We start from the raw sequence: 18218 nt of genomic DNA, 5'->3' as shown, positions 1-18218 counted from the left end.
ATACTGCCCTTTCAGTAGGTCGATAGCCGCCGCGTAGGTCGTCGCATCTTGGATTAAAGTATAGACTTGGTGGCTCACCTTCGAGGCCAGGATTTTCAGTTTATTTTCATCAAGAGTCACGGTCGAGGCTTCCAGATACGCCTCAAAGCAACGCAGCCATTGTGCGAATTTAGTCGACGAACCTGCTTCTTGGGGGTCTAAGTCCAGGCATGTTGGTCTGAGGGCTCGCAGCAGCGCCTGCTGCTCAGCGTTTTGCGCCATCGGTTGATCAGCATCCGCAGCCAACATTTAACTTTGGTAATAAAATTGATGCACTATCAATTGCTACAAAAGACTGGAGATTGAGAAAGTAATAAACAGGCTTTTATTACCAAAGAACAGAGCATGCCTCTTGTGGTTGCCTGGTATCCAAAAGGGCCGGAGGCTTCTGAGCAGCGACCTTTATACCCAGCCATGAGGGTGGAGCCAGGGGCGGAGTCAGCTGAGGCATGCACAGACAAGTACAACAATATGCAAGAGTGAACAACAGTACTAACAGTGAACAACAATACTAACAACAGTGGTTTACCACAGCAAGTACATTATGTAATTTGAGACAGCGTAGTCTCTTGTTTTCGAAGTCGCTATCGCTCTTCTGGTCTTCGGAGCTACTGTTCGTCATCATTTGTACATTCCTGTACTTTTTATTGATTTTTTTTTTTCTGTCAGTGGATTTATTTTGTCCAGATCGGCATACCCGTGCAATGTGTCCAATCTTTCCGCATTGCCTGCATGCTTTGTCCTTGAACCAGCAGTCCCTCTGGTTATGGGTGGATCTGCCGCAGCGATAACATCTTTCGAAACCCTGTGTCATTTCATGGGTGCCGAAGTCCTGTGTCTTTTGTTGTATCTCTGCAGCTCCTTTTGCTGCTGCTTCGTATGATACAGCCATACTGAAAGCTTTGTCCAATGTTAAATCTTTTTCAGAAAGCAGTCTTTTTTGTGTTCCTTCACTTAAGAGACCGCAACCGAATTTGTCTCGAAGATAATCTGATAGTCCTGCCCGGAATTGGCAGTACTTTGATAGCTTTCTTAATTCGGTTAGGTAATCAGCGTTACTTTCATTCTTGTGTTGATTTCTCTTGAAGAACTTGAATCGTTCCGCTATCAGCAGCGGTGTTGGGTTTAAGTGCTCCTGCAGGGTATCAACAATTTCTTTAAAATTCTTGTCCTTTGGTTTGGCTGGAGTGATTAAATTTCGTAACAGCCCGTATGTCTTTGCGCCCATTAAGTTCAGAAGTACTGATGCTTTTTTTTCATCTTCTATTCCATTTGCAGTGCAATATACCTCTACTCTTTCCACGTATGTGGTCCAATCCTCTATTTCGCTATCAAAAGCATCAATATTGCCAGACTTACGCATTTCTGAAAAGATATGGCTTTCTCCGCGCTTTTTTTCCTTTTCTGTAGCAAAGATATGGCGCTTCCCGTGCTTTCCCGCCGCTGCTGCCGATAACAACGCTGTTTACTGCGGTTTCCGTTCTCTTTTTTTTTTAATTTACTGTTGGAGACTCGTTCCCGCCGGAGGTCTGAACGTTGACCTGCTTGCCGCGCCGGCCGTCTCCCGCGTGCTCCCTCCCAGTCCGTTATTGCTTGCCTCCGATTTCGCTGCCTGTCTCAGCTGTAGAGCCAGCCGCTGGAGCCCCAGCTTGATGCCCAGGAAGGATTAGCGCAGTACCTGCCACCAGCTTGGCCAGCTGGTGAAACCACAGCTTTTCTCACTTCCTTGAGTCTTCTGGACGCCCGAGGAATCGATGTCCTTGAGGTGCTGCCGAATTGCAGGTGAGTCCGTTTCCACTTCGTCGCCACTGTAGTGTCCGTGTGTTGATAAAGACACTGAAGACAGGAGTTGGTTCATAGGTATTTACTAAGCAAAGTCTGGGGGGGGGGGGGTTCTAACGGATATACACAATATACAGGTTTATATAGCCCGAGTGGCAATTACTGGCATTACAGCACACCTGGGGCTCTTAAAGGCACATACACCACATTATTCTTTTCCCTTTTTTTGAACAGAGTAACGTTTGCCACCCTCCAGTTCTTTGACATAAATGCTACTTCCACATTCTTTTGAAAATTATGCTTGACATCATTGCTATCATTTGCCTGACCACCTCCGGTATTCCGAAACGCATGCTTCTGGTCCTAGTGACTTTCTCTTTTTAGTACAATTAACATATTTTTAATACTGTGTCCCTTTTAATATTTAACTCCACTAGTGTCTGTAAAAACTAATGCAAATAACTTATTAAGCATCTGTCATTCCCTCACTTGAAAAACAAAATGGCTCCCTTGTCACTGAGTAGTTCCTCCCGTTTTTGACTTTCATGTCTTTGCTATTTTCATATTTTTTCTTAGCCTTCCTAATCTCGTTCTGCTTTATTTCTATACATTTTATCATGCACTGTTTTATTCTGTATTTTCACCCATATCATATGCCACTCAAAAAAATCACGTTTGCGCTAACCTCTCTCTCTCCATGTTCCCAGCCTTTGACACCTAGTCAGAATGTATTTAACTTGTACCTTATCCATGTCATAGTTAAAAATCTCCTGTTGTTGGTCTGATGTTTGATCTGTCAATTTTCCAACCAGTTAATCTGAAATCAGCTCATTTCTAGTTCATCACACTTACTTTTATCTTTTTTCAATCTGAACTTTAATTAGGTCATGGTCAAGTGTTTTCCTTTGTTTAGGTTATTTTCTTGTCCTGCTTTGTTACCTAGAATCAGATCCAGCACTCTATCTTTCCTTCAAATCATAGACAGCACAGAGGAAGCCATTCAGCCCATCATGTCTTTGCCAGTTCTTTGCTCGAGCAGTCAAAAACTACTCCAACTGCCCTGCTTTCTCGCCATTACCCTGTATCTTCCTCTGCTTCAAATGGTTATCCACTGAAAAGATGGAAATGATGTTTGCCTGAACTACTTTCTGTGGCAAAGCATTCCATGTTCCAACAACCTCTGTGTACAAAGATTCTTCTTTCTCCTTGCTTTCTTTGTGACCATTTTAAACTGATGGCCCCTTGTTGTTGATTCCTCAACCAGAGGAAGTAGTCTTTCCAAATTTACCCTATTAAAACCCTTCATAATTTTAAAAGCCTCTATTATATGTCCTCTTAGTTTTCTCTGCTCATTGGAAATGGTTTCAGTATCGCATGTATCTCCTTATAACTGTAGTTTCTCATTCCTGGCATCAGCCGAGTGCATTTTAACTGTTCTGTACCTATGGCTTTAATGTACATTATCTGTCAATCCTAGCATCTGATTTTTCTTAACTGGTATAGGCCATGGCAGCAGGATTACTCCTGCTGCCATGGCCTATACCAGTTAAGAAAAATCAGATGACAATTTATGATGCCTTATGATTTGTAGCTTAAAGTATTTGCCTCTGTTGGGATTAAAAGTGGTCTCAAAGGTTTATTAAATTGTGGACATTCTCTAAGTGGTAACAGTATGTAAGGCCCAGTGCACTAAACAGTGAAGCCATGATGCATGTAATTATGGTATCAATTTTTTTTTAAATTGTGCCCTGCATCAAGGGAGCTGAATGAGTGGAAGCTAAGCATATGTATGAGGGAGGGAGAATTTCATTTTCCAACAAATGACTCGAGGAGGACATTGACAAAGAACTGGGAACAAATTCCCTTCCTGTTCTAGCAGATAGGGACTGGAATATGCTATAGAGATCAAAGAAAAAATCTCAAACAATTGAAACATTGATTAATTTGTGACTTTCTTCCTAGCATTCATATGTGTTGACTTGACATTTGATCTTTGCCATAATCATTCCAAATATTCTGTTTGTTGCTATCATTTTTGACTACCTTTTAAAATTGCTGTAATTATAGCACATATTTATTTTTTTCTTCTGTAGTACTTGGAAAACATTTTCAGTCTACTCTTCCAGTTGCTGCAACAAGTCACAGAATGTGATACGAAGATGCATGTATTGCATGTCATTTCTTGTGTCATCGAAAGAGTTGGAATGCAGGTAATATTCTGGAAATCTGCACATTTGCGAAATCCCTTTTTAAATTCTTTAAATACCAATTATCATTCTGTGTATAAGTTAGTCTACATTTGGTTGAATTGAAAACTTGATCAGACACAAGTTCCTTCCTTAAGCATGCTTTATCCCTCTTTGGTTTGCATTCTTACCCTTCCTCTTGATGATGGGTGAGTTTTTGGGATACCATTCGGTGACAGTTCTTCATATCTGAACTTGGACAATAAAGTGTTGTGGATTGTGAGGGAAAGTGACAGCCGATCCTGATCTTGTCCTCACCCAATGTCCATTTCTGCACTTAAAGTTATTGTTCTGTCAGCCGTGGCTCAGTTGGCTGCCCTCTCGCCTCTGAGTTAGAAAGTTGTGGGTTCAAGTCCCACTCCAGCGGCTTGAGAACAAAATTCTAAGCTGACACTCGAGTGCAGTACTGAGGGAGTCTGCACTGTCGGAGGTGTCGTCTTTTGGTTGAGATGTTAAACCGAGGCCTAAGGTGGATGTAAAATATCCCATGACACTATTTTGAAGAAGAGCAGGGGAGTTGTCCCCGGTGTCCTGGCCAATATATATCTCTCAATCAACGCCACTAAAAAAAAAGTCCAGATTATCTGGTCATTATCACACTACTGTTTGTGGGAGCTTGCTGTGCGCAAATTGGCTGGCGCATTTCCTGGATTACAAGTGATTACAGCCATTGAAGTACTTTTTTAAAGTTAAAGTGCTTTGGGACATAAGAACATAAGAAATAAGTGCAGGAGTAGGCCATATGGCCCCTCGAGCCTGCTCCGCCATTCAGTAAGATCATGGCTGATCATCGACCTCAACTCCACTTTCCCGCCCGATCTCCATATTCCTTGATTCCCCGAGAGTCCAAAAATCTATCTATCTCAGCCTTGAATATACTCAAACACTCCGCATGCACAGCCCTCTGGAGCAGAGAATTACAAAGATTCACAACCCTCTGAGTGAAGAAATTCTTCCTTATCTCTGTCTTAAATGGCCGGCCCCTTATCCTGAGACTATGCTCCCTAGTTCTGGACAATCCAGCCAGGGGAAACAACCTCTCAATCCAACCTGTCAATCCTCTTCAGAATCTTGTATGTTTCAATGAGATCACCTCTCATTCTTCTAAACTCCAGAGAGTATAGGCCCATTCTACACAATTTCTCATCATAGGACAGCCCTTCGTTGCACCGCCTCCAAGGCAAGTATATCCTTCCTTAGATAAGGAGACCAAAACTGTGCACAGTACTCCAGGTGTTGTCTCACCAAGGCCCTGTACAATTGTAGCAAGACTTATTCTTATACTCTAATCCCCTTGCAATAAAGGCCAACATTTGCCTTCCTTATTGCTTACTGTACTTGCATGCTAGCTTTCCGTGTTTCTTTCACGAGGACACTTAAACCTCTCTGAACACCAACATTTGAAAGTTTCTGACCATTTAAAAAATATTCTGTTTTTCTATTCCTACCAAAGTGAATAACCTCACATTTCCCTACATACTCCATCTGCCACCTTACTGCCCACTCACTTAGTCTGTCTATATCCCTTTGCAGACTCTTTGGGCTGGATTTTACCAGCCCTGAAGAGGTGGGGTCGGAGGCGGGACTGCTGGGAATATCAAAAAGAATGGGAGCGGGCCCTGAACCCGCTCCCAACCCGCCTACAACCAATCTTCCCAGGAGTCGGGTCCCCGATTTGCACAGGGACCCGACTCCTAGCGGCAGGAAGAGGATTATAGCCACTTAACTGCCCGTTAACTACCTGTTAACAGGCAGTTAAGAGGCTTTTTCCCATTTTGTGACTTCTGTGGGCTTCCCGACGTCAGGGTACCTGAGGCGTGCTGTCGGTCTGTTGTAATGTTTGTGTATAGATGACAGCTGCAGGAGTGGTGTGAAGGATGCAATGGGACACTGGTGAGTATCAGGGGCAAGGAAATGTTGGGAAAGTCATTTTTAATGTGTTTAGATTTTTCTGTTGGTGACAAACTTTGAAGTGTTTGTGTGGCCTCACCTCATTGGGAGAAGTGACAGATCGCTTCTGTACCCTCACCTTCAGCTGCCATCTGTTTTATCCTAAGGAGAGAGTCATTGGAGAGCCTGGGTACAAGGGATCACCTTTGTACAGTGATTGTCAGTGTTTGACAGCACCTCAGTGCTGTGAAACACTGTCAAAAATAAATGTTTCATGTCCCTTTTAAGAAAACCGGCAGATGAAGAGTCATCAACTGACGTCATTTGACACCGGCTTTCCCTTAATTGGCTGGCAAGCCCGCAGGGCGGGCTTAACAAGGCCAATCGGGAAAATAGCGTCTGTGCATCGGACATCGCTGGGGGCGGGACTAGAACCCGGAAGGCAGCAGTCCCGCCCCCAACTCGTCTCGGTAAGTAAAATCCAGCCCTTTGTGTTCTCCTCACAGCTTACTGTCCCACCTAGAAACATAGAAGATAGTAGCAGGAGTAGGCCATTCGGCCCCTCGAGCCCGCTCCGCCATTTAATGAGATCATGGCTGATCATCCAAATTCAGTACCCTGTCCCTGCTTTCTCCTCATATCCCTTGGTCCCTTTAGCCTTAAGAAATATATCTAACTCCTTCTTGAATATATTTAATGAATTGGCCTCAACAGCCCTGTGTGGCAGAGAATTCCACAGGTTCACCACTCTCTGGGTGAAGAAATTCCTCCTCATCTCTGTCCTAAATGGCTTACCCCTTATCCTTAGACTGTGACCCCTGGTTCTGGACTCCCCCGCCATCGGGAACCTCCTTCCTGCATCTAGTCTGTCTAGTCCTTAGAATTTTATAAGTTTCAATGAGATCCCCTCTCTTCTACACTCTAGCGAATATAAGCCTAATCGACCCAATCTCTCCTCATACGTCATTCCTGCCATCCCAGGTATCAGTCTGGTGAATCTTCGCTGTACTCTCTCCATGGCAAGAACATCCTCAGAAAAGGCAACCAAAATTGCACACAATACTCAACGTGTAGTCTCAACAAGGCCCTGTGCAACTGCAGCAAGACATTCTTGCTCCTGTACTCTCATCCTCTCGCTATGAAGGCCAACATACCATTTGCCTTCTTAACCGCCTGCTGCACCTGCATGCTTACCTTCAGCGACTAGTGCACAAGGACACCCAGGTCTCGTTGCACTTCCCCTTTTCCCAATCTACTGCCTTTCAGATAATCTGTCTAGCTTTGTATCATCAGCAAACTTGGATACATTACACTCGGTCCCTTCATCTAGGTCATTAATATAGATTGTAAATAGCTGAGGCCCCAACACTGATCCTTGCGGCACCCCACTAGTTACAGCCTGCCAACCTGAAAAAGATCCGTTTATCCCTACTCTCTGTTTTCTGTCCATTAACCAATCCTCTATCCATGCTAGTATATTACCCCCAACCCCATGATCCCTAATCTTGTTTAATAACCGTTTATGTGGCACCTTATCGAATGCCTTTTAGAAATCCAAATATACTACATCCACTGGTTCCCCTTTATCTACCCTGCTAGTTACATCCTCAAAAAACTCTTAATAAATTTGTCAAACACAATTTCCCTTTCATAAAACCATTTTGACTCTGCCTAATCATGTTATGATTTTCTAAGTGACTTGATACCACTTCCTTAATGGATTCCAGCATTTTCCCAATGACTGATGTCAGGCTAATTGGCCTGTAGTTCCCTGTTTTTTCTCTCCCTCCTTTCTTGAATAGTGTTGTTACATTTGCGACCTTCCAATCTGCTGGGACCATTCCAGAATCTAGGGAATTTTGGAAGATCAAAACCAATGCATTTACTATCTCTTCAGCCACCTTTTTTAAAACCCTAGGATGTAGGCCATCAGGTCCAGGGGATTTGTCGGCTTTTAGTCCCATTAGTTTCTCTAGTACTTGTTCGCTACTTATATTAATTACGTTAAGTTCCTCATCCTCATTAGACCCTTGGTTCCCCACCATTTTTGGAATGCTTTTTGTGTCTTCTCCTGAGGTCATGAAAAGCGCTATAAAAATGCAAGTCTTTTTTCTTTCTTTCTTGAATGGTGATTAGGAGTAGGTTTAGCTGTCCTAACAGCCTGTCAATTTGGAACAGAAAAGTACGTTGCTCTCTTCCCTATTTCACTCAGGCAGGATCTTTTAAAGGTTCAGGTAGACGGAACTACGATTATTCTCATAGTGGCTGAAGAAGGCTTGTTTCTGGATCCTTCCATATCTCATCGGTCATACAAACAGGATCTACAGCATTAGATTTATGATGTGGTTCTTAAGAGGGCTTCCTTAGAAAAACGGGGTTTTCACAATCGTGATAACACCCCTCACATCCAGAAAGACCTCAGCTTTGAAAGGTTCCAGTGCTCATTGATGTCAGTGCACTAACTACAATCTGACAGGGTGTGATTGCCTAGAATTTTGTCTTCTAAATGATGCTTGATTACAAGTTGCCACCTCGCTTATTTAGTATTCATGCTGCTACTAGCTCGGCTGATCTCAGGCGTTTGGCAGAAATGTCACTTGTTGAGTCTTATCTGTCTTTTTTTTCGTCTTCAGCATACAGTATGGGGGAGGGGGAGTCATTCTTTTGCCAGCTGAGACTACCAACCAGCAACTTGTGGTTTTAAAAACCCAGCCAGTGAAAATGGATCGCAGGCATCTTTAAAGCCTAGCTAGTATTTCCCTTACTCTCCATTTATTATGGGTTTAGTTTAAGGATGTAGGCAGCAATAGATGTAGTTAGTCTAAAGCAGAACGCATAATTCAAGGTATAAAAAATCTTGCCAGTAAAAAGCAGCCATTTTCTTTTTGTAAAACAAAGGAGTACCAGTGACTGCATCTGTGGGAATGTTCAATGTTTGGACTTAGGATCAGGAGTAGGTCATTTGGTCCCTCAAGCCTGCTCTGCCTTTCAGTAAGATCATGGCTGATCTGATCTTGGCCTCAACTCCACTTCCCTGCCCACTCCCCATAACCCTTGACTCCCTCATCGTTCAAAAATCTGTCTATCTCCACCTTAAATATATTCAATGACCCAGCCTCCACAGCTCTCTGGGGAAGAGGATTCCAAATTATTCATTATTGGGATGCTTTTAGTGTCGTCTTCTGTGAAGACCGATGCAAAATATTTGTTCAAAGTCTCTGCCATTTCCCTGTTTCCCATTATTAATTCCCCAGACTCATCCTCTAGGGGACCAACGTTTTACTTAAGCTACTCTCTTCCTTTTTATATACCTGTAGAAGCTCTTACTGTCTGTTTTTATATTTCTTGCTAGCTTACTGTCATAAGCTATCTTCTCTCTATCATTTTTTTAGTCGTCCTTTGCTGGTTTTTAAAAATTTCCCAATCCTCTGGCCTTTCCCTATTCTTCGCAACATTGTATGCTTTTGTTTTCAATTTGATACCATCCTTCACTTCCTTAGTTAGCCACGGATGGTTCATCCCTCTCTTAGAGTCTTTCTTTCTCACTGGAATATATCTTCGCTGAGAGTTATGAAATATCTCCTTAAATGTTTGCCACTGCTTTTCTACAGTCTTATCCCGTAATATATTTTCCCAGTCCACTTTAACCAAGTCTGCCTTCATACCTTTGTAATTACCTTTGTTTAAGTTCAGGACACTAGTTTGTAACCTAGCTTTCTAACTCTCAAAAATTCTACCATGCTATGATCACTCTTCCCAAGAGGATCCTTCACTTCAAGATCATTAATTAATCCAGCCTCATTACACATTACCAGATCTAAAACAGTCTTCTCCCTGGTTGGTTCCACAACATATTGTTCCAAGAAACCATCACGTATACATTCTAAGAGCTCTTCAGCAAGTCTACCTTTGCCAATTTGCTTTATCCAATCAATATGAAGGTTAAAATTTCCCATGATTATAGCCGTACCTTTCTTACAAGCCTCTATTATTTCTTGATTTATTCTCTGTCCTACAGTGTGGCTATTGTTTGGGGGCCTGTAAACCACTCCCACCAGTGACTTTTTATCCTTATTATTTCTTATCTCCACCCAAACTGATTCTACGTCTTGATCTTCTAGGCCAACATAATTTCTCATTACTGCATTGATCTCATCCCTTATTAACAGAGCTATACCTCCTTTTCCTTTCTGCCTATCCTTACGAAATGGCAAATACCCCATAATATTCAGTTCCCAGCCTTGGTCACCTTGCAACCACGTCTCTGTAATGGCTATCAGATCATACCCATTTATTTCTATTTGTGCTGTCAACTCATCTATCTTGTTACGAATGCTTCGTACGTTCAGATATAGAGCTTTTAATTTTGTCTTTTTACCATTTTTCCCTACTCTGACCCCTCTTTCTGATGCACTCTTATGTGTATATGCTCTGTCCCACTCTGGTTATCATTACCCCTATCGCTATCCTGCACTTTTGCATTCTCATTTTTCTTTGACTTATTAAATTTCCGCTCAGCATATCCCTCTCCCTCACTATTTAGTTTAAAGCCCTATCTACAGCCCTAGTTATTCAATTCACCAGGTCACTGGTCCCAGCCTGGTTCGAATGAAGCCCATCGCGACGGAACAGCTCCCTCTTATCCCAGTACTGGGGCCAGTGCCCCAGGAATCGAAACCCATTTCTCCCACACCAATCTTTGAGCCACTCTTTCATCTCTCTGATCTTATTTACCCTATACCAATTTGCACATGGCTCAGGTAGTAACCTAGAGATTATTACCTTTGTGGTTCTGCTTTTTAATTTAGCCCCTAGCTGCTCATACTCCCTCAGCAGAACCTCTTTGTCATACCTATTTGCATTGAGGAAAACTTTCATAATCTAGACCAACAGCAAGGGGGAATGTAGGTGTGCGTCTAGGTTTTTACGCTAGATATTTTCTTGGGTTCACTGGCACCATGCTCATAAACAGTGCTTGCAGCCCTTGTGATCTGGAGCCTTCCTCAACTGTAATTATTTTTTGATCTTGTAATTTCCCATAATTACATTAGATCAACAGTTCACAGTTTGTCACTTACTTGGGATGTTTTTCCATCCAAATGCAATTGCCACTTCAGTAAAGTATAGAAATATCTCGTAGACTGACTGTCAGTAAGTGTCAGTCTGAGCAAATTGAATACAAGGATATCTACGGAATAAGGTGCCACTAAGTGCTTCTTAGGAACAATGCATCAGAAGTGATTCTTTGCCAGAATGTCATGTTAATTACCTCCATCTTACAGGAAATAGCTAGTAATGTCTTGTTTAACCCCTGTGTGACCTGTTTTTTAAAATCCCTCACATGCTGTTTCCTGTCCAAGTTGCATTTATAGAATGCCTTTAATGTAGAAAAATGTCCCAAGGTGCGTCATAGAAGTAAAGTCAGGGAAAAATTGATGCTGAACCAAAGGAGATACAGAAAACTTTGGTTTATCCGGAGGTTAACTGTCCAGAATGCTCGAGCCACCAGCAAAAATCAGGAGCTGTTTCGTTAGGTTTTTTTCTTTTCGTTGCTTTTTTTTCACCAGTCAGGCTCTGCAAGGTCTCGCTGAAGCTGTTGCTAAGCTACAGAGATGCTTGCAAGGTACGGCTGACTGTTTAGAAGCTGTTGCTAAGCAACAGGGTTTGTTGCCAGATACAGAGCTCAAAATCTCCGTATGTTTCAACATTAGCGCTGGTTTGTCCGGCAGTTTTGATGGGACGGCAACAGCTTGATCCCGTCGGTGCCGGATAGCACAAAGTTTCCTGTATTAGGGGGTGTGACTAAAAGCTTGGTTAAAGAGGTGGGTTTTAAGGAAGGTGTTCACTTCAGTTAGGCAGGAATGCCACCAAAATTTAATATGACATATTCAGCTTGGAAGAAATAAGACTGCAGTGTCTTTTGCAGCAGCCTACCTAGTAATCTTTATTTGAAATATTAAAACTTGCCAATAGGCAGCTTTGAGGGTTTGTCTTTACTGTAATTGAACATTTCAAAGTGTTCTCGTTCTGGTTGTTTTATACATTTTCTGAACAATTGATCTACTTTTGCATAATTAACTTTTATATTCCCTCCCCCAGTTTTTGTCTTAATAGATTTTTTAATTTATAGATTCGGCCTTATGTTGGATGTTTGGTGCAGTATTTACCTTTGCTTTGGAAGCAGTCTGAAGATCACAATATGCTGCGATGTGCAATTCTCACCACACTGATTCATCTAGTTCAGGTACACCTTTATTGAGTGCAGTATCTTTTCACTGAGTTTTGAATTGTATTGAATTCTATTACTGGACTCGCATAAAGAATCTGATCACATGATTGAATTAATGGTGGGCTGTTGCTGCTCATGAAACTGTACCATTGTATGAGGCACTACTTTTGGTGAAGGAAACTTCGTCCCAGATTAGGAGCAGTTTGGAATGGTTATATTATGACTCAAGACTGGACTTTGGCCAAATTTCAAGTCAGTCAGGCCAAGAAGTATGTTATATAGTTTAAGATATTAGTTATCCTTGTTGCAATGTTTTCTACTTGAAAGGTATTTGGTGGAAAAAATCTGGGGGCAAATATTTTCTGTTAAACTCTTCCCTTGAATATAGTCACCATGAAGTTTATGACTGGTGCATGCTTTCAACAGCTCATAGCCCCAATCCTAATACTGTATTGATTCTTTGCGATGCTTCAACTGGGGAGTTGTTTTAAAAAATTTAAAAAAAAATTGCATTGCTTTCATAACATACAGTATAAATAATAGTGTGACAGGTACTGCACTGCCAAGAGTGGCTAACAAACAAACCAGGCAACTGGCTCTGGTAGATGGTAGTTCTTGAAGCACAAAATCTAACACAGGACAGCTGGAACTGCAGTCAATGTACATGTTGCTCTGCAAAATGGTGAGAATTGAATAGAGAATGTGACCCCTTTGGAGCAATTGTGCTAGTAATAGGGATCTCTGTTTTATTCAAAACTGCTATTTATGTTGCATAATTGAGGGAATTATATTTTCTGTCACTGAATACAGTACATGGAAATGAATGGACTTTTTAGAAAAGCCCTTGCTAAGAGATTGTTTGAGTCTAATTACCTATTTTTTCCATAACCTCAGTTAAAGATTCTGTTTTAATATGCCTCCAATCGTCATTTTCACAAGACCTATAATATATCTTTCCAAGCAGAAGCACAAGTGTAGCATTTGAAGAAAACAAATCTAAAGGTAGTAGGTACCATTCTTTTAGGTACTTTCTTGGACATGAGTTTCTAATTTCCTTTTCTTCCCCACTGAAAACTATCAAACAGTATTCAGAATTTAAAGACAATTTAGTGGATCCCTGTTGGTCACTTTGTAAAGCATCTGTGATAACATGTTGGAGTCATGGCTCAGTGTTTCACCTTCTTGCGATTGATGGTGCATTTGGTCAGAACAATTGTGAGTTGTCTTCTCCTCTCCATTGAGTTTTGTGGGAGAACATTCTCCCTCACAGAACGCCATGCTCTACATGATGGTCCAGAACCCAACAAACTAAACATCTTCAATGGCCTTCAAGAATGAGATTTAAATTTGGATCCTTTAATATGAGTCCTTTGGATGCCACTGATGCCTCAGTAGGAAAATGCACCCTTAAAAGATCACATGACAATACTTGATGTGCTCCAAGTGTTCTGTCCAACATTCCTCTCAACCAGCACCATTAAAAACAAATTAACTTGTAAATTATCTTTTCTATCTTTTTAAATAATTTTCTATTTGTGGAATCCTTTTGTGCACAAATTAGCTGCCACATTTGCTTGCATAACAGCAGTGCCTTAGATTTAATAAAGTAATTCTTTGGATGTGAAACATTTTGGCATGTCCTGACGACATAATGAGTCACCATATAAATGCAAGCTTATTCATTCTTTACATAGTATTGCATAGCATTTACAGCACAAAAGCAGGCCAATTGGCCCAACAGGTCTATGCCGGTGTTTATGCTCCACACGAGCCTCATTAACCCTATTAGTATATCCTTCTATTCCTTTCTCCCTCATGTGCTTATCTAGCTTCCCCTTAATTGCATCTATGCTCATCACCTCAACTGCTCCTTGTGGTAGTGAGTTCCACATTCTAAACACTCTCTGGGTAAAGATATTTTGCCTGAATTTCCTATTGCATTTATTAGTGACTATCTTATATTTATGGTCCCTAGTTCTGGTTTCCCCAGCAAGTGGAAACACCTTCTCTATGTCTACCCTATCAAACCTTTTCATAACCTTGAAGACTTCTATCAGGTCTCCCCTCAGTCTTCTCTTTTCTAGAGAAAAGAACCCCAGCCTGTTCAATTTTTCCTGATGGGTATAACTTCTCAGTTCTGGTATCATTCTAATAAATATTTTTTGCATCTTCACCAATGCCTCTATATCCATTTTTATAATATGGAGACCAGAACTGCTCACTGTACTCCAACTTTGGTCTAACCAAGGTTTATGCAAGTTTAACGTAACTTTTCTACTTTTCAATTCTATCCCTCTATAAATGAACCCCAGTGCTTTGTTTGATTTTTCTATGGCCTTACTAATGTGTGTTGTTGCTTTTAGTGATTTGTGTACCCCCAAATCCCTCAGCTCCTTTTTAAACACTTGGGGGGAAATTTGGCTCGCGCCCCCTTTGGGGCGATAACTTCACTGCGGCGCTACTTTTAGCGCCCCGAAAAAGTTAGCACCCCCGCACCTGAAATTCAATGGTAGCAACTATTGAATCTATATCAGGCAGTGAATCCCAAATCCTAACCACTCATTGCGTAAAAAAGTTTTTCCTCATGTCACCTCAAATCTGTGCCCTCTAGTTATTGATCTTTCAGCCATTGGAAACAGTTTCTCTTTATTTACTCTATCTCATTTCCCATTATTAAATCCAGCAGTGCTCCAAGGAGAACAACCCCAGTTTCTTTAGTCTATCCATGTAACTGTAATGCCTCATCCCTGGAACCATTCTAGTAAATCTCTTCTGTACCCTCTCCAAAACCTTCACGTTCTTCCTAAAGTGTGGTGCCCAGAATTGGACCCAATACTCCAGCTGGGTCCGAACTAGTGTTTTCTATAGGTTTAGCATAATTTCCTGGCTTTTGTACTCTATGCCTCTATTTAGAAAGCCCAGGATCCTCTATGCTTCATTAGCTGATTTGTTAACCTGCTCTGCCACCTTCAAAGATTTGTGCACAAGTACTTCTGTTCTCTGTTCTTGCACCCCTTTAAAATTGTACCATTTGCTAGATATGGTCTCTCCTCATTCTTCCTATCAAAATGTATCACCTCACACTTCTCTGCATTGAATTTCATCTGCCATGTGTCCACCCATTCCACCAACCTGTCTGTCTTTTTGAAGTCTACTACTATCTTCCTCACTGTTCACTACACTTCTAAGTTTCATGTCATCTGAAAAGGTCAAAATTGTGCCCTGTACCCCCAAGTCCAAATAATTAATGTATATCAAAAACATCAGTGGTCCTAGGACTGAACCTTGCGGAACACCACTGTGCACCTCCCTCCAGTCTGAAAAACAGCCATTCACCCCAACTCTCTTTTCAAACCCTTAGCCAATTTTGTATCCTTGCTGCTACTCTATCCTATGGGCTTCAATTTTGTTAACTAGCCTAATTGGTGGTACTTTATCAAATGCCTTTTGAACGTATACACATCTACTGCACATAAAAGTCCATATATACATCAACTGCATTTACTTCATCAAAAAACTCAATCAAGTTAATCAAACACGACTTGCCCTTAACAAATCTGTGCTGGCTCTCTATTAGTCTATGCTTGTCCAAGTGGCTGTTAATTTTCTCCCGGATTATTGTTTCTAAAAGCTTCCCCACCACCAACGTTAAATTGACTGGCCTGTATTTGCCAGGTTTATCCTTCTCCCCTGAGCTAATTGGTCTATAGTTCCTCGGGCTTTTTGTAGCTCTCTTTGTAAATTTAGTAATTATATTAGCTGTTCATCAGCCCTCTGGAACTATTCCCTTTTCTAATGAATGTTTATACATATGTAATAGTGCCTCTGCTATCTCTTCCCTAACTTCTTTTAATATGCGTGGATGCAATCCATCCAGACCAAGGATTTTAGTCCCCCCGGTAAATACTGAGTCAAAGTAATTATTTAATATTTCTGCCATTTTGTTGTCATTACCTATGAGTTTATCATGTGTATCCCGTAGTGGCCCTATCTTTATTCTAATTTTTCTTTTGTTAATTATGTGTCTGTAGAATATTTAACTCTTTCTTTTCATATTCCTTGATAATTTAATTTCATAGTTTCTCTGCCGCCTTAATTTTTTTTGACTTCTTTCCTAAACTTTTCGTATTCCCTTTTGTCATCCTCTCCTTTGTTGTCTATGCACTTAGTGTATGCCTTTTTCTTTAGTTTCAATTTTGCCCTTATTTCTTTATTCATCCATGGTGTGTCATTACTAGCTAGTTTGTTCTTGCTTTTTAGTGGGATATATTTCTCCTGGACACTCGATCACCTTTTTAAATGTTTCCCACTGCTGTTCTATTTCTTCGTTTGTCAGTAAATTTTTTCCAGTTTACTTTAACTAGTTCTATTCCCATCCCCTTAAAATCAGCTTTTTTCCAATTTCTTATTTTGAACTTTGTCTTACTTATGTCCTTAATCTTTATCTTAAACCTTATTGTGTTGTGATTGCTATTGCCTAGATGTTCTCCTATGCTTACTTCTTTTACTGTTCAGGTTCATTTCCTATTATTAGGTCCAGCTGTGCGCCCTCTCTTAGGGCTTTTCACATACTGGGTAATGAAGAAGTCACATTGTAAAAACACCATTTCCTGTAACCATTTTGCTATCTCTTGCCAGTTTATTTGGGGGTAGTTAAAATCTCCTATGATTATTTTATATCCTGTACTCATTTCACATATTTGTTTACTTATTTCTTCCTCCCCCTACTTTTCACGATTAGTGATCTGTAGTATACCCCTATGAGCGTGATTGATCCCTTGTCTTTTATTTCAATCCATATGGATTCTATTTCTACCTTTCTGTTAGTTATGTCCCTTTTTTCGATTGCCATTATGCTATCTTTAATTAATACAGCTAATTCTTCCTTCCTTATCCTTTCTGATTGTTATAACCTGCAATATTTAGTTGCCGGTCTTGTACTTTATGTAGCCATGTTTCCGTTATTCCTATTGCATCTGGTTCCTTGCTATTGCCTCCAGTTCCCCCATTTTATTTTGGATGCAGTGTACATTTTTACACAGGCAGTTTAATTTATCTTTATCAGTTGTTCCTTTTACTTCATTTTTAACAGTCCTTTTATACTTCTGTTTTATAACTATTTACCTTCTGATCGTTTATCTTACCCTTGTTTCTTGATCTGACTTTTATTCTCATCTGTTTCTTTTATCTTCAGACTCATGTTATTTTCACCAGATGTATCTGTGTATAATGCACCCCCATCACTTTTGAGCAATTTTTTGGGAAACATGCATATTATATTTGTAGATTTGCAGCATATGTGTATATATACTTCAAATTTTTTTCTAGCTATGAAGCGGAATTATTTGTTCACTTTTCCTGCTGTTTTCTTATCTCTAGGGTTTGGGAGCAGATAGCAAAAATCTCTACCCATTCTTGCTGCCAGTCATTCAGCTGAGTACAGATGTCTCCCAGCCTCCCCATGTTTACCTCCTGGAGGATGGTTTAGAGTTGTGGTGAGTAGATCTTACTGAGTTCTTTTGTGAAATGAACATAACACTAACGGGAATGCTTACACTTCTGTTGAAGTAGCATCATTTATTTAGTATGTCAATCACAGTCATATTTTGAGGACAAAAAGCAAGACGATAATGTTGCCGTAATTCTTCACCTTGACCTGCATAGTGAATTAGTGTTTTTTTAAATTAGGCCATTACTGAATTCCTTGTCATCTAGCCTTATTTGTGGAGATATGCAGATTTCAGCATCATTTATCTTCTTCTTAGGCAGTCCATCGGAACCGAGGATGACTTACTTCCACATTAAAAATGAGTTCGCAGGTGACTGATGAGTCCAATGCGGGACCTATAGTCTCTGTCACAGGTGGGGCAGACGATGGTTGAAGGGGTGGATGGGTGGGGTGCTTGGGTTGACGTGCGCTCCTTGCACTTGACTTCCACTTGCTCCCGGCGAAGGTGTTCGGCGCCTTCCTGGATGCTTCTCCTCCACTTTGTGCGGTCTTGGGCCAGGGATTCCCAGGTGTCAGTGGGGAT

General features: G+C 41.0%; 1 protein-coding gene across 1 annotated transcript in view; it reads left to right on the top strand.

Moving 5' to 3' along the window:
- The window catches only part of ipo11 (importin 11), an 880228-nt gene that overhangs the window by 398200 nt on the left and 463810 nt on the right, over nucleotides 1-18218 (top strand). The window contains exons 18-20 of the mRNA XM_085965921.1: nucleotides 3915-4031; nucleotides 12088-12201; nucleotides 17566-17681. Of these exons, the coding sequence (XP_085822047.1) occupies nucleotides 3915-4031; nucleotides 12088-12201; nucleotides 17566-17681 (347 nt within the window). The remainder of the gene's footprint in view (nucleotides 1-3914; nucleotides 4032-12087; nucleotides 12202-17565; nucleotides 17682-18218) is intronic.

The sequence above is a fragment of the Somniosus microcephalus genome, chromosome 2 (assembly GCF_052327205.1).
Source record: "Somniosus microcephalus isolate GS21.2 chromosome 2, FLI_Smic_1.0, whole genome shotgun sequence".
NCBI classification, from domain to species: domain Eukaryota; kingdom Metazoa; phylum Chordata; class Chondrichthyes; order Squaliformes; family Somniosidae; genus Somniosus; species Somniosus microcephalus.
The sequence above is the reverse complement of the archived record's forward strand: the minus strand, read 5'-3'. Positions and strand labels throughout refer to the sequence as shown.